General features: G+C 39.8%; 1 protein-coding gene across 1 annotated transcript in view; it reads right to left on the reverse strand.

The window, feature by feature from the left end:
* Positions 1 to 21255, reverse strand: part of pvrl2l (PVR cell adhesion molecule related 2 like) — a 582677-nt gene that overhangs the window by 351027 nt on the left and 210395 nt on the right. Inside the window, exon 2 of the mRNA XM_062047402.1 lies at positions 1306 to 1418. Coding sequence (XP_061903386.1) covers positions 1306 to 1418 — 113 coding nt within the window. The remainder of the gene's footprint in view (positions 1 to 1305; positions 1419 to 21255) is intronic.

Consider the following 21255-nt stretch of genomic DNA (forward strand, 5'->3'; position numbering starts at 1 on the left):
AGAGATGCTACCTCAGTAGAAGCATTTAAGTACCATCTTAAAACTCATTTGTATAATCTAGCCTTTACATAGACCCCCCTTTTTTAGACCAGTTGATCTGCCGTTTCTTTTCTTCTCTCCTCTTCTCCCCTGTCCCTTGCGAGGGGGAGTTGCATAGGTCCGGTGGCCATGGATGAAGTGCTGGCTGTCCAGAGTCGGGACCCCGGGTGGACCACTAGCCTGTGCATCGGTTGGGGACATCTCTGCGCTGCTGACCCGTCTCCGCTCGGGATGGTTTCCTGCTGGCCCCGCTGTGGACTGGACTCTCGCTGATGTGTTGGATCCACTGTGGACTGGACTTTCACAATATTATGTCAGACCCACTCGACATCCATTGCTTTCGGTCTCCCCTAGAGGGGGGGGGATTACCCACATATGCGGTCCTCTCCAAGGTTTCTCATAGTCATTCACCGACGTCCCACTGGGGTGAGTTTTTCCTTGCCCGTGTGTGGGCTCTGTACCGAGGATGTCGTTGTGGCTTGTGCAGCCCTTTGAGACACTTGTGATTTAGGGCTATATAAATAAACATTGATTGATTGATTGATTGATTGATATCACCACATGGGCTCAGGAACACTTCAGAAAACCACTGCCAGTAACTACAGTTGGTCGCTACATCTGTAAGTGCAAGTTAAAACTCCACCATGCAAAGCGAAAGCCATTTATCAACAACACCCAGAAACGCAGCCGGCTTCGCTGGGCCTGAGCTCATCTAAGATGGACTGATGCAAAGTGGAAAAGTGTTCTGTGGTCTGACGAGTCCACATTTCAAATTATTTTTGGAAACTGTGGATGTCGTGTCCGCCGGATCAAAGAGGAAAAGAACCATCCGGATTGTTATAGGCGCAAAGTTGAAAAGCCAGCATCTGTGATGGTATGGGGGTGTATTAGTGCCCAAGACATGGGTAACTTACACATCTGTGAAGGCGCCATTAATACTGAAAGGTACGTACAGGTTTTGGAGCAACATATGTTGCCATCCAAGAAACGTTACCATGGACGCCCCTGCTTATTTCAGCAAGACAATGCCAAGCCACGTGTTACAACAGCGTGGCTTCATAGTAAAAGAGTGTGGGTACTAGACTGGCCTGCCTGTAGTCCAGACCTGTCTCCCATTGAAAATGTGTGGCGCATTATGAAGCCTAAAATACCACAACGGAGACCCCCGGACTGTTGAACAACTTAAGCTGTACATCAAGCAAGAATGGGAAAGAATTCCACCTGAGAAGCTTGAAGAGCATCACCTTCGAACACAGTCATGCTCACCTGAGTCAGTTTGGTTCGGCCTCCGCCGTCGATGAACTGGCAGCGCAGGTCAACGGACTCGTTGGGGTACGCCTCCAGCTCCTCCTCCACGCGTACCTTCTGAGCGCCCACACCTGAAGACCACAGAGGAGGACATCATGAGAACGAGCCCTCCAAAAGAGGCACACAGTGGTTCGCCATGGCAACCGTTGCAGGAGGAGAGTTTGGTCAGGAAACAATCTTGAAGCGGCTCTCGATAAGAACCCCCGGCTGAGTCCCGACCCACTTTAATAACCTCCGCTCTTCTTATCGCCCCCGGAAAATGTCAGCAAGGGAGGGCGGCGCCCGCGGGAGACGCCGGGCCTCACTGAAATGGAGCGCGATACATTTTGAAACTCTGCTCGAGTGTGATGTCATGAAGGTGTGTGATAGGAGCCCGAGGAGGCTGCAGGTGGCCACTTAGGGCCAGATGTCCTGCACTGCGGACACACTGCTCACAGTCCAACATCAGACCCGTCTAGTGTCCAACTTGTTGCAACCGAGAAGCTCCCTCGCCGAGCGTGGAGCTCAGGAGCAAACGTATCGCTCACACGTTCAATACCCAAAGTGCATTCGGACTCCCAACTTGCTCACTACAAAGGACATTTGTGCACGTTTGGTAAAAGTAATTGTTTAGTTTACTTGGAATATATTTAAATAATAAATAAATAAATGTTTATATATTTATATATATATATGTATATATATTATATTATATATATTATATATATATATATATTATATATTATATATATATATATTATATATATATATATTTGACAAAGTTACATCCCGTGCACCATTCTACATGTAGGAGAGGATTTGGAAGAAGCAGATCTATGAAAGATACAACACACATGACACACAAATGAAACTAAAATGTGGCATAAGTGTGAGACAATTTCAACACAAGTGTAAGACCAATGCTACACAAATGTAAGAAGAATGTAAGACAAATACAAGAAAAAAAAAGTGACAAAAATGTAGAACAAATGCGAGACAACTGTAATGCAAATATAGGACAAATGCTACACAAATGTAAGACAAATGCGAGAAGAAAAAAAGTGACAAATGTCGGTCAAATGCTACACGAATGTAAGACAAAAAGTGACAAATGTCGGTCAAATGCTACACGAATGTAAGACAAAAAGTGACAAATGTCGGTCAAATGCTACACGAATGTAAGACAAAAAGTGACAAATGTCGGTCAAATGCTACACGAATGTAAGACAAAAAGTGACAAATGTCGGTCAAATGCTACGCGAATGTAAGACAAATATAAAACAAATGCAAGACAAAAACAACACACACGTAGGACACATGCCACACAAATGCAAGACAAAAGCAACACAAATGCTACACAAATTTAAGACAAATGCAAGACAGAGGCGACACAAATGTAGGACAAATGCTACACAAATGCAAGACAAAAAGTGACAAATGTCGGTCAAATGCTACACGAATGTAAGACAACTATAAAACAAATGCAAGACAAAAACAACACACACGTAGGACACATGCCACACAAATGCAAGACAAAAGCAACACAAATGCAAGACAAAAGCAACACAAATGTAGGACAAATGCTACACAAATGTAAGACAAATGCAAGACAAAAAGTGACAAATTTAGGTCTAATGCTACACAAATGTAAGACAAAAGCAACACAGGACAAATGCTACACAAATGTAAGACAAATGCAAGACAAAAAGTGACAAATGTCGGTCAAATGCTACACGAATGTAAGACAAATATAAAACAAATGCAAGACAAAAACAACACACACTTAGGACACATGCCACACAAATGCAATACAAAAGCAACACAAATGTAGGACAAATGTTGCACAAATGTAAGATAAATGCAAGACAAAAAGTGACAAATGCTGGTCAAATGCTACACAAATGTAAGACAAATACAAGACAAAAACAACACACATGTAGGACACATGCCACACCAATGTAAGACAAATATAAGACAAATGCAAGACAAAAACAACACACGTGGAGGACACATGCCACACAAATGCAAGACAAAAGCAACACAAATGTAGGACAAATGCTACACAAATGTAAGACAAATGCAAGACAAAAAGTGACAAATGCCGGTCAAATGCTACACAAATGTAAGACAAATACAAGACAAAAACAACACACATGTAGGACACATGCCACACAAATGTAAGACAAATGCAAGACAAACAAAAAATAAATGCAACACAAATGCAAAACAAATGTTTGACAGCTGTGAGAAAAATGTAAGACAGAAGCAACACAAATGCTACACAAATGTAAGACAAATATAAGACAAAAACAACACACGTGTAGGACACATGCCACACAAATGCAAGAGAAAAGCAACACAAATGTAGGACAAATGCTACACAAATGTAAGACAAATGCTGCACAATTGTAAGACAAATGCAAGACAAAAACAACACACGTGTAGGACACATGCCACACAAATGCAAGAGAAAAGCAACACAAATGTAGGACAAATGCTCCACAAATGTAAGACAAATGCTCCACAAATGTAAGACAACAATAAGACAAATGCAAGACAAAAACAACATACTGGTAGGATACATGCCACACAAATGCAAGACAAAAGCTACACAAATGTAGGACAAATGCTACACAAATGTAAGAGAAAAGCTACACAAATGTAAGACAAAAACAACACGTGTAGGACACATGCCACACAACTGCAAGACAAAAGCAACACAAATGTAGGACAAATGTTACACAACTGTAAGAGAAATGCTACACAAATGTAAGACAAATATAAGACAAATGCAAAACAAAAACAACACACGTGTAGGACACATGCCACACAAATGCAAGACAAAAGCAACACAAATGTAGGACAAATGTAAGACAAATATAAGACAAATGCAAGACAAAAACAACACACGTGTAGGACACATGCCACACAAATGTAAGACAAAAACAACACACGTGTAGGACACATGCCACACAAATGTAAGACATGTGCAAGACAGACGGAAAAAAAGTGCAACACAAATGCAAAACAAATGTTTGACGGATGTGAGACAAATGCAAGACAAATGCAACACAAATATAGGGCAAATGCAACACAGGACAAATGCTACACAAATTTAAGACAAATACAAGACAAAAAGTGACAAATGTAGGTCAAATGTCACACAAATGTAAGACTTAAAGGATTAAAAGAAAGGTTTTGTACAATGAATATGAATATGGGGGCCTGAAACTTCTCAACCTTGAAGCTATGTGTCTGTCTTTAAAAGCATCAATTGTTCCAAAGATGTATTTAAACATTGAGTGGTACACAAGTGTCCTGTTGGACAAAAAACATGTATTGCATCAAAAGAAATTGTATCCTTTTTTACAGTTGATCCCCTCCCATTTTTCTTATGTAGAGAGTCTGCTGGGAAACATGGCGGGCTTCATAAAGGAAACAATCCACTCATGGTGGTGTTTTCAACATTATGTACCAGAAAAAAAGACATGATATTTTGCAGCAGATAATATGGATGAACTCTAATATTGTAATAGATGGAAAGCTTTTCTTTTGGAAACATATGCTTGAAAGAGGAATCATTTTTGTCAATGACATTATCAGTGAGAATGGTAAAATTATGAAATATGATGAATTTACAACAACGTGCCGTTATCTGCCACCCCGATGACGGCCTTTTGTCCTACATAAATGTAGGACAAATGCAAGAAACAAAAGACAAATGCAACACACATTTAGGACAATTGTAACACAAATGTTCCACAAATTTACGACAAATGAACCACAAATGTAAAACAGATGTAAGACAAGTGCAACACAAATGTAAGAATGCAATACAAATATGAAACAAATGCAATATAAACAAGACAAATGTAGGACAAATGCAACAAACATAAGACAAATGCAACACACATTTAAGACAAATGTAAAAGACAGATGTAGGACACATGTAAGGATAAATGACAATGTTTTAATGAATTATAAAAATAATAAAGATTAAATAAGAACAAATGACATTTATTTTTTATTTTTTACAGTACAGTATATATATATATATACACACTACCGTTCAAAAGTTTGGGGTCACATTGAAATGTCCTTATTTTTGAAGGAAAAGCACTGTACTTTTCAATGAAGATAACTTTAAACTAGTCTTAACTTTAAAGAAATACACTCTATACATTGCTAATGTGGTAAATGACTATTCTAGCTGCAAATGTCTGGTTTTTGGTGCAATATCTACATAGGTGTATAGAGGCCCATTTCCAGCAACTATCACTCCAGTGTTCTAATGGTACAATGTGTTTGCTCATTGGCTCAGAAGGCTAATTGATGATTAGAAAACCCTTGTGCAATCATGTTCACACATCTGAAAACAGTTTAGCTCGTTACAGAAGCTACAAAACTGACCTTCCTTTGAGCAGATTGAGTTTCTGGAGCATCACATTTGTGGGGTCAATTAAACGCTCAAAATGGCCAGGAAAAGAGAACTTTCATCTGAAACTCAACAGTCTATTCTTGTTCTTAGAAATGAAGGCTATTCCACAAAATTGTTTGGGTGACCCCAAACTTTTGAACGGTAGTGTATATATATATCCAATTGCTTACACACTAAATTTTAAATTTACACACAGTTAACAAAGGTCTATACACAGTAAACAAAACCACTGTGCAGATTTACCTAATATTAGGCAGAGACTCTGCTTCACAGTTTGTGCGAAATATGACACACTATGCTTTACACACATCTTCCCATCTTGCACACACACTAGGATTGTGATACACACATCTTCACATCTTGCACACACACACTAGGATTGTGATACACACACCTTCACATCTTGCACACACACTAGGATTGTGATACACACACATTCCCATCTTGCACACACACTAGGATTGTGATACACACATCTTCACATCTTGCACACACACTAGGATTGTGATACACACATCTTCACATCTTGCACACACACTAGGACACTAGGATTGTGATACACACATCTTCACATCTTGCACACACACTAGGATTGTGATACACACATCTTCCCATCTTGCACACACACTAGGATTGTGATACACACACCTTCCCATCTTGCACACACACTAGGATTGTGATACACACATCTTCACATCTTGCACACATATAAGGATTGTGATACACACACCTTCCCATCTAACACACATATAAGGATTGTGATACACACATCTTCACATCTTGCACACATAAGGATTGTGATACACACATCTTCCCATCTAACACACATAAGTATTGTGATCCACACATCTTCCCATCTTGCACACATAAGGATTGTGATACACACATTTTCACACTTTGCACACACACTAGGATTGTGATACACACATCTTCCCATCTTGCACACACACTAGGATTGTGATACACACATCTTCACATCTTGCACACATATAAGGATTGTGATACACACATCTTCACATCTTGCACACACACTAGGATTGTGATACACACATCTTCCCATCTTGCACACACACTAGGATTGTGATACACACATCTTCACATCTTGCACACACACTAGGATTGTGATACACACACCTTCCCATCTAACACACATAAGGATTGTGATACACACATCTTTACATCTTGCACACATAAGGATTGTGATACACACATCTTCCCATCTAACACACATAAGGATTGTGATACACACATTTTCACACATTGCACACACACTAGGATTGTGATACACACATCTTCCCATCTTGCACACACATTAGGATTGTGATACACACATCTTCACATCTTGCACACATATAAGGATTGTGATACACACACCTTCCCATCCAACACACATAAGGATTGTGATACACACATCTTCACATCTTGCACACATAAGGATTGTGATACACACATCTTCCCATCCAACACACATAAATATTGTGATACACACATCTTCCCATCTTGCACACATAAGGATTGTGATACACACACCTTCCCATCTAACACACATAAGTATTGTGATACACACATCTTCACATTTTGCACACATAAGGATTGTGATACACACATCTTCCCATCTAACACACATAAGTATTGTGATACACACAATTTCCCATCTTGCACACATAAGTGAAGTGAAGTGAAGTGAATTACATTTATATAGCGCTTTTTTCTCAAGTGACTCAAAGCGCTTTACATAGTGAAACCCAATATCTAAGTTACATTTAAACCAGTGTGGGTGGCACTGGGAGCAGGTGGGTAAAGTGTCTTGCCCAAGGACACAACGGCAGTGACTAGGATGGCGGAAGCGGGGATCGAACCTGCAACCCTCAAGTTGCTGGCACGGCCGCTCTACCAACCGAGCTATACCGCGTGATACACACATTTTCACACTACACACACACTAGGATTGTGATACACACATCTTCACATCTTACACACACACAGGATTGTGATACACACATCTTCACATCTTGCACACAAGGATTGTGATACACACACCTTCCCATCTAACACACATAAGTATTGTGATACACACATCTTGACATCTTACACACATAAAGATTGTGATACACACATCTTCACATCTTGCACACATAATGATTGTGATACACACATCTTCACATCTTGCACACACACTAGGATTGTGATACACACATCTTCACATCTTGCAGACACACTAGGATTGTGATACACACATCTTCACATCTTGAACACACACTTGGATTGTGATACACACATCTTCACATCTTGCACACATATAATGATTGTGATACACACATCTTCACATCTTGAACACACACTAGGATTATGATACACACACCTTCCCATCTTGCACACACACTAGGATTGTGATACACACGTCTTCACATCTTGAACACACACTTGGATTGTGATACACACATCTTCACATCTTGCACACATATAAGGATTGTGATACACACATCTTCCCATCTTACACACATAGAGATTGTGATACACACATCTTCACTTTTTGCACACATATAAGGATTGTGATACACACATCTTCACATCTTGCACACACACTTGGATTGTGATACACACATCTTCACATCTTGCACACATATAATGATTGTGATACACACATCTTCACATCTTGAACACACACTAGGATTATGATACACACACCTTCCCATCTTGCACACACACTAGGATTGTGATACACACGTCTTCACATCTTGAACACACACTTGGATTGTGATACACACATCTTCACATCTTGCACACATATAAGGATTGTGATACACACATCTTCCCATCTTACACACATAGAGATTGTGATACACACATCTTCACTTTTTGCACACATATAAGGATTGTGATACACACATCTTCACATCTTGCACACACACTTGGATTGTGATACACACATCTTCACATCTTGCACACATAAGGATTGTGATACACACATCTTCACATCTTGCACACACACTAGGATTGTGATACACACATCTTCACATCTTGCACACATATAATGATTGTGATACACACATCTTCACATCTTGCACACATAAGGATTGTGATACACACATCTTCACATCTTGCAGACATATAGGATTGTGATACGCACATCTTCACATCTTGCACACCCACTAGGATTGTGACACACACATCTTCCCATCTTACACACATAAGGATTGTGATAACACATCTTCATATCTTTCACACATATAAGGATTGTGATACACACATCTTCCCATCTTGCACACACACTAAGATTGTGATACACACATCTACCCATCTTGCACACACACTAGGATTGTGATACACACATCTTCACATCTTGCACACACACTAGGATTGTGATACACACATCTTGCACACATATAAGGATTGTGATACACACATCTTCACATCTTGCACACATATAAGGATTGTGATACACACATCTTCACATCTTGCACACACACTAGGATTGTGAAACACACATCTTCCCATCTTACACACATAAGGATTGTGTTACACACATCTTCACATCTTGCACACACGCACATCTTGCATACATATAAGGATTGTGATACACACACCTTCCCATCTTGCACACAAGGATTGTGATACACACACCTTCCCATCTAACACACACTAGGATTGTGATACACACATCTTCCCATCTTGCACACATAAGGATTGTGATACACACATCTTCCCATCTTGCACACACACTAGGATTGTGATACACACACCTTCCCATCTAACACACATAAGGATTGTGATACACACATCTTCACATCTTGCACACATAAGGATTGTGATACACACATCTTCACATTTTACAGGATAGTTTCACTTTCTCTTTAGGTCCTCACGTGTGGGCCCACTTCAAAGTAAACAATGACGATTGCTGTGGATTTGCCAACATATTTTGTCAAGTTGCAGTCATCATTCATCACATATGCTAAAAAGGGTCGGGCAAAACGCCCCAAACATGTGATTTCGTATAGTAAAATAGGTTTTTTGTTTTTTTTACAAATGTGTTTAGTATTTATCACTCCAATAGTGTCTCATCATTTCAAGTGTGTGTGAGTGTGATGACAATAAAACTGCATTTTTTTTTACAAATGCTGGCTTTATTTTGATGACTGGGCATATGTTTTGACCCAAGTGTGTCATTGTGCATATATTCTAGGGTTTAAGAGAATTGAATGTGGCGTTTGGAAAAGTGTGTAAACCCTTTTGAAAAAAGACACACCGTTAGTAAAATTGTGTGTAAGCAAATGGAAAAAACTGTATTCCTTCTTTTAGTCAAATTGTAACATTCCCTACCAGGCCGTCCTCGGCTGTACAATACTGCTGTACTTGTACTATACTTGTACTATACTTGTTCTATATGTGTGCTGTACTTGTACTATACCTGTACTACACTTGTGCTGTACTTGTACTACACTTGTGCTGTACTTGTACTATACTTGTACTATACTTGTACTATACTTGTTCTATATGTGTGCTGTACTTGTACTATACCTGTACTACACTTGTGCTGTACTTGTACTACACTTGTGCTGTACTTGTACTATACTTGTACTGTACTTGTACTGTACTTGTACTGTACTTGCAGTGTACTTGCACTATACTTGTAGTGTACTTGTACTAAACTTGTACTATACTTGTACTGTACTTGTACTGTACTTGTACTGTACTTGCAGTGTACTTGTACTATACTTGTAGTGTACTTGTACAGTACTTGTACTATACTTGTACAATAGTTGTACTGTACTTGTAGTGTACTTGTACTATACTTGTAGTGTACTTTTACTATACATGTAGTGTACTTGTACTATACTTGTAGTGTACTTGTCCTATACTTGTAATGTACTTGTACTATACTTGTAGTGTACTTGTAGTGTACTTGTACTATACTTGTAGTATACTTGTAGTGTACTTGTACTATACTTGTACTATATTTGTCGTGTACTTTTACTATACTTGTAGTGTACTTGTACTATACTTGTAGTGTACTGATACTTGTACTATACATGTTGTGTACTTGTATTATACTTGTAGTGTACTTGTACTGTACTTGTACTATACTTGTACTGTACTTGTAGTGTACTTGTACTGTCCTTGCAGTGTACTTGTAGCGCACTTGTACTATACTTGTACTGTCCTTGCAGTGTACTGGTAGTGTACTTGTACTATACTTGTACTATACTTGTACAGTACTTGTAGTGTACTTGTACTATACTTGTAGTGTACTTGTACTATACTTGTACTGCACATCCTGGTCTGTACTATACTTGTATTGTACTTGTACTGTACGTCTTGGCTGTACTGCACTTGTATTGTACTTCCATGTCTGTGCTATACTTGTACTATACTTGTACTATACTTGTACTACAGTGTGTGACTCTGACAAGACACACAACATGGAATAAAAGGTGTGCAGGATTAGCAGTGGCAAGCTGCTAGCTGCTTGAGAAAAAAAAGCCTCTTAAAGTGCGAGAGGGACAATATGGAAGAGTGTGGTGCTGCTCAACGGGCTTACAAACATAGAAAGCAGCTTTGAGTGTGTACTATGTGTGTGTGTGTGTGTGTGTGTGTGTGTGTGTGTGTGTGTGTGTGTGTGTGTGTGTGTGTGTGTGTGTGTGTGTGTGTGTGTGTGTGTGTGTGTGTGTGTGTGTGTGTGTGTGTGTGTGTGTGTGTGTGTGTGTGTGTGTGTGTGCATGACTAGTTATTGTGTTTGCGCGTCAACTTACAAACCCCGTTTCCATATGAGTTGGGAAATTGTGTTAGATGTAAATATAAACGGAATACAATAATTTGCAAATCATTTTCAACCCATATTCAGTTGAATATGCTACAAAGACAACATATTTGATGTTCAAACTCATAAACATTTTTTTTGTGCAAATAATCATTAACTTTAGAATTTGATGCCAGCAACATGTGACAAAGAAGTTGGGAAAGGTGGCAATAAATACTGATAAAGTTGAGGAATGCTCATCAAACACTTATTTGGAACATCCCACAGGTGAACAGGCAAATTGGGAACAGGTGGGTGCCATGATTGGGTATAAAAGTAGATTCCATGAAATGCTCAGTCATTCACAAACAAGGATGGGGCGAGGGTCACCACTTTGTCAACAAATGCGTGAGCAAATTGTTGAACAGTTTAAGAAAAACCTTTCTCAACCAGCTATTGCAAGGAATTTAGGGATTTCACCATCTACGGTCCGTAATATCATCAAAGGGTACAGAGAATCTGGAGAAATCACTGCACGTAAGCAGCTAAGCCCGTGACCTTCGATCCCTCAGGCTGTACTGCATCAACAAGCGACATCAGTGTGTAAAGGATATCACCACATGGGCTCAGGAACACTTCAGAAACCCACTGTCAGTAACTACAGTTGGTCGCTACACCTGTAAGTGCAATTTAAAACTCTCCTATCCAAGGCGAAAACCGTTTGTCAACAACACCCAGAAACGCCGTCGGCTTTGCTGGGCCTGAGCTCATCTAAGATGGACTGATACAAAGTGGAAAAGTGTCCTGTGGTCTGAAGAGTCCACATTTCAAATTGTTTTTGGAAACTGTGGATGTCGTGTCCTCCGGACCAAAGAGGAAAAGAACCATCCGGATTGTTATAGGCGCAAAGTGTAAAAGCCAGCATCTGTGATGGTATGGGGGTGTATCAGTGCCCAAGACATGGGTAACTTACACATCTGTGAAGGCGCCATTAATGCTGAAAGGTACATACAGGTTTTGGAACAACATATGCTGCCATCTAAGTGCCGTCTTTTTCATGGACGCCCCTGCTTATTTCAGCGAGACAATGACAAGCCACATTCAGCATGTGTTACATCAACGTGGCTTCGAAAAAAAAGAGTGCAGGTACTTTCTTGGCCCGCCTGCAGTCCAGACATGTCTCCCATCGAAAATGTGTGGCGCATTATGAAGCGTAAAATACCACAACAGAGGCCACCGGACTGAAGCTCTACATAAAACAAGAATGGGAAAGAATTCCACTTTCAAAGCTTCAACAATTAGTTTCCTCAGTTCCCAATCGTTTGAGTGTTGTTAAAAGGAAAGGCCATGCAACACAGTGGTGAACATGCCCTTTCCCAACTACTACAAATTCTAAGTTAATTGTTATTTGCAAAAAAAAAATAAAGTTTATGAGTTTGAACATCAAATATGTTGTCTTTGTAGCATATTCAACTGAATATGGGTTGAAAATGATTTGCAAATCATTGTATTCCGTTTATATTTACATCTAACACAATTTCCCAACTCATATGGAAACGGGGTTTGTACATGATGTGTGTGTTATTGCTTGTTACTGTACATGTGTGTGTGTGTTCTATGACAACATGAAGCATCAATGCACGGCCTGTCGGCAGCCAAACCAGTGATCCACTCACACTGTAACACACACACACACACACACACTCGTATGTAACACAAACACACCCACACACTCGACTGTACATGCAAATTGTCCGTCAGATAAGTTCTTCCACGGAGAAAACAAACACAAAGCTCAGCGATGAGCCCACAGCTGATCACTGTCGGCTTTTTCCCCCTCCACTTTCTACCAACACTTTTGTGGTTTTATTTGTTGCCGTCGCTTCTTCTTTATCCCCTCCGGCACGAGGAGATTAATTTGCGCTTTATTATTAGACACATCCCCGCACAGTGGCTCACACACACACACACACACACACACACATACACACACACACAACATGGGTATAAAAGAAACAGCAGCAGTGCAAACATGGAAGATAATCTTCATCTTCATTGCACGGCATTTGAGCCAATCAGAAGGCGGAAGAAAGTCACTTCCGGGGAAAAGACACAACAATGCATGGAGGATATCACTTTTGAATATAAAGTCGACACAAAATGTTTGGTATATTAAACAATACATGTTCACTATAATTGTGCATGTGTGATCAATAGGACTGGACAATATGGCTGAAAACTGTATCACGATGTTATTGATATTTTATATGGCCTGTCGAAAATAAGGAGCAGGAGTGTGGAGGGGGGCGTGGCCTGCGGACCTGCAGCGAAGCAGGGTGTGCCAGGACCGGCTTCGAGATCAGCGACAGGTGCGTAGATGGCCCACCTGGGCCTGGTTATCTAATCACCTGTCGCTCTGTTAAAAGGCAGCAGCCGGGAGGAGAGAGTGGAAATTGTGGAGGTTGCCCTCGAGCGGGTTCTTCGGACCACCAGGCATTGACAAGAGAGTCCAGTTTCAGGGTTACAATACAGTTTTATTTTGCACTAATGTCTTTGTGTTGCTTTCCAGCAATTGTCTGTTTGTCTCTCTTGCTCCAGCTCCAACCACTCTCTCCTCCCGGCTGCTGCCTTTTGACAGAGCGACAGGTGAGTAGATAACCAGGCCCAGGTGGGCCATCTATGCACCTGTCGCTGATCTCGAAGCCGGCCCTGGCACACCCCGCTTCGCTGCAAGTCCGCAGGCCACGCCCCCCCTTCACAAGGAGAAAAATAGATTAAATGTACACATTTTTATTTCTAATGTAACCTTCCTCTGATTATAATCCCCTCAGCTATCAAGGCAGAAAGGAAATGTCAACACAAGCATGGAAAACACTCAAACAATGTAAACAAAATTGTAAAATCACATTCAGCATTTAACAATAAGCTCTTAAAATGAAGGTGCAAAAATAAGGAATATGTAAAAAATGCTTATATATATATATATATATATATATATATATATATATATATATATATATATATATATATATATATATATATATATATATATATATATATATATATATACATATATATATATATATATATATATATATATATATAGATATATATATAGATATATGTATATATACGTACATATATATATATATGTATAAACATATGTATGTATATACATATGTATATATATATATTTATATATATATATATACACATATGTATATATATATATATATATATATATATATATATATATATATATATATATACATATATGTATATATATATACATATATGTATGTGTGGGAAAAAATCACAAGACTATTTCATCTCTACAGGCCTGTTTCATGAGGGGTTTCCTCAATCCTCAGGAGATTTTAATGGAAGCATTCACATACCATGGTTTATATAGGGCACAGAGCAGGTGGGTACAGGCAGGCGTGGGGGCGTGGTGATTGGCTCATGTGTTACCTAGGAGGTGTTTCCTTCTGTGACGGCATGCTGATACAATTTCGCTGCGCTTGTTGAGGGATGACAAGTCTGGACGGTATATGATAAACAGTTTCTCTTTTAAGCATAGGTTGCATCTTTTGTTACCACTGTTGTAAGGTGTGCTGGATGCAAGAATTTGCCATGTTATTGAGTATTCAACATTATTGTCTTTGAGATTCCAAATGTGTTTGCTGAGTTCTGTAGTGTTCCGGAGTCTTTTGCATCTGAAAGAAGCCGTGATTGTTCCATCTGGTTTTGAATTCTCCCTCAGTTAATCCTACGTATGTGTCGGATGTGTTAATGTCCTTGCGTATTACCTTTGCTTGGTAAACAACTGATGATTGTAAGCACCCCATATATATATACATATATGTATATATATATATTACAGGTCTTAGCCGGCCTGCGGGATGAGTTTGGCAAGTATAAAAATGAGCCGATATTTTTGAATGAAAGATATTGCTGTTCTAAATGTGTCCAGTAGATGTCGCAATAGCAATTCTTTGTATCTTTGTAGATGATGCTACATATGTAAAAAAAACAACAACAAAAAAACAACACGTTTGTGCACCAGTCGAGGAAAATGAGCAAACTACATAAATAACATCCTGTAATTTGATTTTGATATTTTTTTATCTTGATAGATTGAAAATGAACACTAATGAGTTGATGAACATTATCACATCATTTATTCAGAAAGTATAAATAACGACAAATAAAGATAGAATACTATTAACCGCAACATGTTAGTGTAAAAAAACAACAACATTAGGATTTGTACATTTTCAGAATGTGCTTGTTCTATTTCCAAACAAAGAAAACAATCTGAAGTTGTCTTTATTTTTAAGTTATCACGCCGTGATTTTACCAGTCCGGCCCACTCGGGTGTAGATTTTCCTTCATGTGGTTCCCCCTATCTAAAATGAGTTTGAAAACCCCTGTTCTAATCCGATCCCCCAAAATCAGTATCGGCCAGTCTCACTCAATCGGCAGGATAAAACCCTGATTAGAACATTCCTTAGATTTACTTAATTTTCTCTTTTTTCATTCATTTTATATTTAATTCATTTATTTCCATGCATTTTTTTTAGGGATGTCCGATAATGGCTTTTTGCCGATATCCGATTTTCTGATATTGTCCAACTCTTTAATTACCGATACCGATATCAACCGATACCAATATATACAGTCGTGGAATTAACACATTATTATGCCTAATTTGGACAACCAGGTATGGTGGAGATAAGGTCCTTTTTAAAAAAAAAAAATAAAATAAGATAAATAAATTAAAAAACATTTTCTTGAATAAAAAAGAAAGTAAAACAATATAAAAACAGTTACATAGAAACTAGTAATGAATGAAAATGAGTAAAATTAACTGTTAAAGGTTAGTACTATTCGTGGACCAGCAGCACGCAATCATGTGTGCTTGCAGACTGTATTGATATATATTGATATATAATGTAGGAACCAGAATATTAATAACAGAAAGAAACCACCCTTTTGTGTGAATGAGTGTAAATGGGGGAGGGAGGTTTTTGGGGTTGGTGCACTAATTGTAAGTGTATCTTGTGTTTTTTATGTTGATTTAATAAAAAAAAACGATACAACAACAAAAAAACCATACCGATAATTAAAAAAAACGATACCGATACTTTCCGATAGTACATTTTAAAAAATCTCTAATTTTTTTATTTACCTCTAAATTTGCTGATCTACTTTTGTTTTTAGGCAATTTATTAGGAAATAGCGACACAAAAAAGGGAACAAACTTTGAGGGGGGGGGAATTTAGTAAACAAAATACTTTGCTCAAACATCAATATTTTGACAAGAAATGTTGGACTGGTGGTGGTGGTCAAATGTTGTGACATGAAGGATGCACTCAGGGGAAGAGGAGTCAAACACAGGGGGGGGGCTGGGGTGGCTAAATGAACCCCCCCGATGTTTCCCTCCCCGAGCGGCGGGAGATGAATCACACCTAATTGGCATTTAGAGGCTCGTGGCATTTGCCTGTTTATTCTGCGCGGCGTGAAGCGCGTGCTGATGGGATGCAGGCGAGCGGAAGGTCTGCCTGTTTGTTTGTTTTGCTCACCTGTTGACACCAAACTTAAACACCATCAGCTAACCCCATGAAGTGAAGTGTGAAGTGAATTATATTTACATAGCGCTTTTCTCTAGTGACTCAAAGCGCTTTTACATAGTGAAACCCAATATCTAAGTTACATTTAAACCAGTGCGGGTGGCACTGGGAGCAGGTGGGGTAAAGTGTCTTGCCCAAGGACACAACGGCAGTGACTAGGATGGCGACATGAAGGTGTTCTGTTTTCTTTCATGTATTGTTATCAACAGAAAGATATTGTTTTAACCCAAAAACTACAAAGTGGAGGGAAGGCAGGATCTGCCCAAGTTCCAGACACCGCTTTTTTGAACTCTTTTACGAACCTTTCTTTGAACTGTTTTACGGCCTTTTCTGTGAAGTGTTTACGACTAGAGATGTCCGATAATGGCTTTTTTTTTACCGATATTGTCCAACTCTTAATTACTGACGGAAGTGGATAATTACATATATCCATATTTAAGTGTTACTTCTTTTATATTTCTATAGTCATATTTTAAATAGCTAATGCTCCATCTTGTACTCTTTTCCTTTTTGTTCGTCTCATGACAAAGTGCTTGCTCTGTGGACGGCCTTGAAGAAGGAGGCAGAGAAGAGGAGTCCTCTTTCTTCCTTCTCGGGCCGGCTTCAGATAACGGATACAATGGACATCTGTAGTCATTTCTGTAAGGTGGGGGCGAGAGACAGAGGGCAACGCTGGCGTGGGGGGGGGGGGGGGGGGGGGAGATCGATCTTAGCTGCGCTAGTGAACGCTTCTGTACTGGATTGGTCTCACGTTTATTTTCAAAGCTTTGAAAATAAGTCACAAAATACCCATTCTGTCTGGTGGTCAAATCATACTTGCCAACCTTGAGACCTCCAATATCGGGAGGTGGGGGGGTGGGGGCGTGGTCGGGGGGGGGGGCGTGGTTGGGGCATGGCTAAGGGCGTGGTTAAGAGGAGAGTATATTTACAGCTAGAATTCACCAAATCAAGTATTTCATATATATATATATATATATATATATACCGTAATTTCCGGACTATAAGCCGCTACTTTTTCCCCTCGTTCTGGTCCCTGCGGCTTATACAAGGGTGCGGCTTATTTACGGCCTGTTCTTCTCCGACACCGACGAAGAGGATTTGGGTGGTTTTAGTACGCAGGAGGAAGACGATGACACAATGATTAAAGACTGACTTTTCATATACCGGTAGGCTGGTTATTTTCATAACGTACAGGCGAGCACTTTGTATTACTTTGCACCGTTGTATTATTTGTACTCTGCACGAATGCTGTTCGCCATGTCAAAGATGTGAAAGTTTGATTGAATGATTGAAAGATTTATAGTTAATAAATGGGACGCTTTGCGTTCCCAAACAGTCATCTCTGTCCCGACAATCCCCTCCGTGGTAGCAGGAACCCCTATATACTACGCTAATTACACATCAAAACCCTGCGGCTTATACAAGGGTGCGGCTTATATATGGAGCAATCTGTATTTTCCCCTAAATTTAGCTGGTGCGGCTTATAGTCAGGTGCGGCTTATAGTCCGGAAATTACGGTATATATATATATATATATATATATATATATATATATATATATATATATATGTATGAAATACTTGACTTTCAGTGAATTCTAGCTATATATATTTTTTTAAATTTTATTATACATATAAATAAAAGACATATTTGAATTTCAGTGTTCTGCAGGCTATCCAGTAGGTGGCAGTATTGTCCTGTTTAAGAGTGTCACAACATTGCTGTTTACTGCAGACGAACTGCTTTACGGTAGACTAAACGTGACTGCTGTTGTTGTGTGTTGTTACCGCGCTGGGAGGACGTTAATGAAACTGCCTAACAATAAACCCACATAAGAAACCAAGAACTCTCTCTCCTTGTTGTGCACTCTACTCTCTAAAAGCCGTAGATGTTATGACGTCATTGGGCAGGCAAGCTGCTGGGAAAGCGGACGTGAAAACGGCTGTCCCCACTCAGGTCCGCATTGAGTTGGAGGGGGCGTGGCCTCCTGCTCCGGCTGAATACCGGGAGTTTGTCGGGAGAACATTTCTGCCGGGAGGTTGTCGGGAGAGGCGCTGAATACCGGGATTCTCCCGCTAAAAACGGGAGGGTTGGCAAGTATGGGTCAAATTGAACTCATTTTATGTGTCATCAAAAGAACTTGGGAGCAGCCAGCACAACTTAATTTCTCTGGGAGGAAGATCTGCTGGGACGCAACATTACCGATTCCGTTATCAACCGATACCGATATATACAGTCGTGGAATTAACACATTATTATGCCTAATTTTGTTGTGATGCCCCGCTGGATGCATTAAACAATGTAACAAGGTTTTCCAAAATAAATCAACTCAAGTTATGGAAAAAAATGCCAGCATGGCACTGCCATATTTATTATTGAAGTCACAAAGTGCATTTTTTTTAACATGCCTCAAAACAATAACAGTGCAATACTTTTTCATAACATGGTCACTTCTGCCTAGTTTCTCTTGTTATATTCTTATTTTACTGTTATATTTGTATTCTCATTGTTGCTTTTTATTTGTATTCGTATTGTAATATTTTTCTATTCTGTTTCCATTCTAACCCCCATTATTTACTTTTTACTTTTTAAATTCGATCTCAATTCTGTACACTGCTGCTGGAATTTTAATTTTCCTGAAGGAACTCTCCTCAATAAAGTACTATCTATCTATCTATCCAAACAGCAGCTTGGAATTTGGGACATGCTCTCCCTGAGAGAGACTATGAGGAGGTTGAGGTGGGCGGGGTTGGGGTGGGTGGGGGTAGGGGGTAGCGGGGGGGTTTATATTGTAGCGTCCCGGAAGAGTTAGTGCTGCAAGGGATTCTGGGTATTTGTTCTGTTGTGTTTATGTTGTGTTACGGTGCGGATGTTCTCCCGAAATGTGTTTGTCATTCTTGTTTGGTGTGGGTTCACAGTGTGGCGCGTATTTGTAACAGTGTTAAAGTTGTTCATACGGACACCCTCAGTGTGACCTGTATGGCTGTTGACCAAAGTATGCCTTGCATTAATTCGTGATGAGAACAGCCGGTTGATATTATGTAACTCGGACGGCACGCACGCAAAGGAAATGCCTTTAAGGTTTATTGGCACTGTACTTCTCCCTACGTCCGTGCACACAGCGGCGTTTTAAAACGTCATACTTTTTACTTTAAGAAACCGATACCGATAATTTCCGATATTACATTTTAAAGCATTTATCGGCCAATAATATCAGCAGCCCGATATTATCGGACATCCCTATTTACGACCTTTTCTTTTGAACTGTTCTGTAACCAAAGGCAACGCTGTTTACGACCCACGTCCCTTTGGAAGCAGCTGTTGCCATGTGGTCAGGGAAAGTCCAAATAAAGGAGGAGGCGTACAATCTTTCGCCAGAGCGTGCTGAGACGCTGTGCAAGGGTACAGTGTCCATGTGTCTCTCCTCAAATTGAGCCAAATGTAATTCTGTCTCTGTTTAATTCTTTGCTTCTTGTCTTGTTTAATAGATGTCATCAGTGTTTGAACCTGGAACCCTTAAGTTGCTGGCACAGCCACTCTACCAACCGAGCTATACCGTGTATGAATGAAGGTGGGAGTTTTATTTCCTAGCTGATATTCATATTGCCGTGACGTCTTTAAACTCAATTAATTCTCTGAAATATCATTTTAAATCAGTTCAGGTTAACCGTCTTCTTTTAGCGATTGCTTGTCCCGCGGCTTTTAGCGGAGACGCTCTTTTGTGGAGACAGCCGAGCGGCCAAGCGTGAGCTTTGTCTCCGAGCGCGCTCACGCGACGGCGCCAACGAGGACGAGCACCTTCAAAGGGAGACGAGAGGAGGCTCCGTGGCCTCTGTCGTGGACGGCGCATTGGGATTGTTGGCGTGACCCCAGGATGCAAAGACAGCAGGCCATGTGTGAGGGTGGGTGCCGAATTTGGTGTATTTATAGGCACCGTAAAAATCTAACATCACGTCCGGTTGCAGACTTAACACCGATTTGCGTTTAAAAAAAAAATCACTCAAGCAGACTAATCCGAACTCTCTTAAAGTACCGTTGCAATTTTCAACACCAACAAAGCAAGTAATGCCTGACTTAATTATATATTACAAAACTGTTGTATTACTCATTCACGGATG

This window comes from Entelurus aequoreus, linkage group LG05 (assembly GCF_033978785.1).
Source record: "Entelurus aequoreus isolate RoL-2023_Sb linkage group LG05, RoL_Eaeq_v1.1, whole genome shotgun sequence".
Lineage (NCBI taxonomy): Eukaryota > Metazoa > Chordata > Actinopteri > Syngnathiformes > Syngnathidae > Entelurus > Entelurus aequoreus.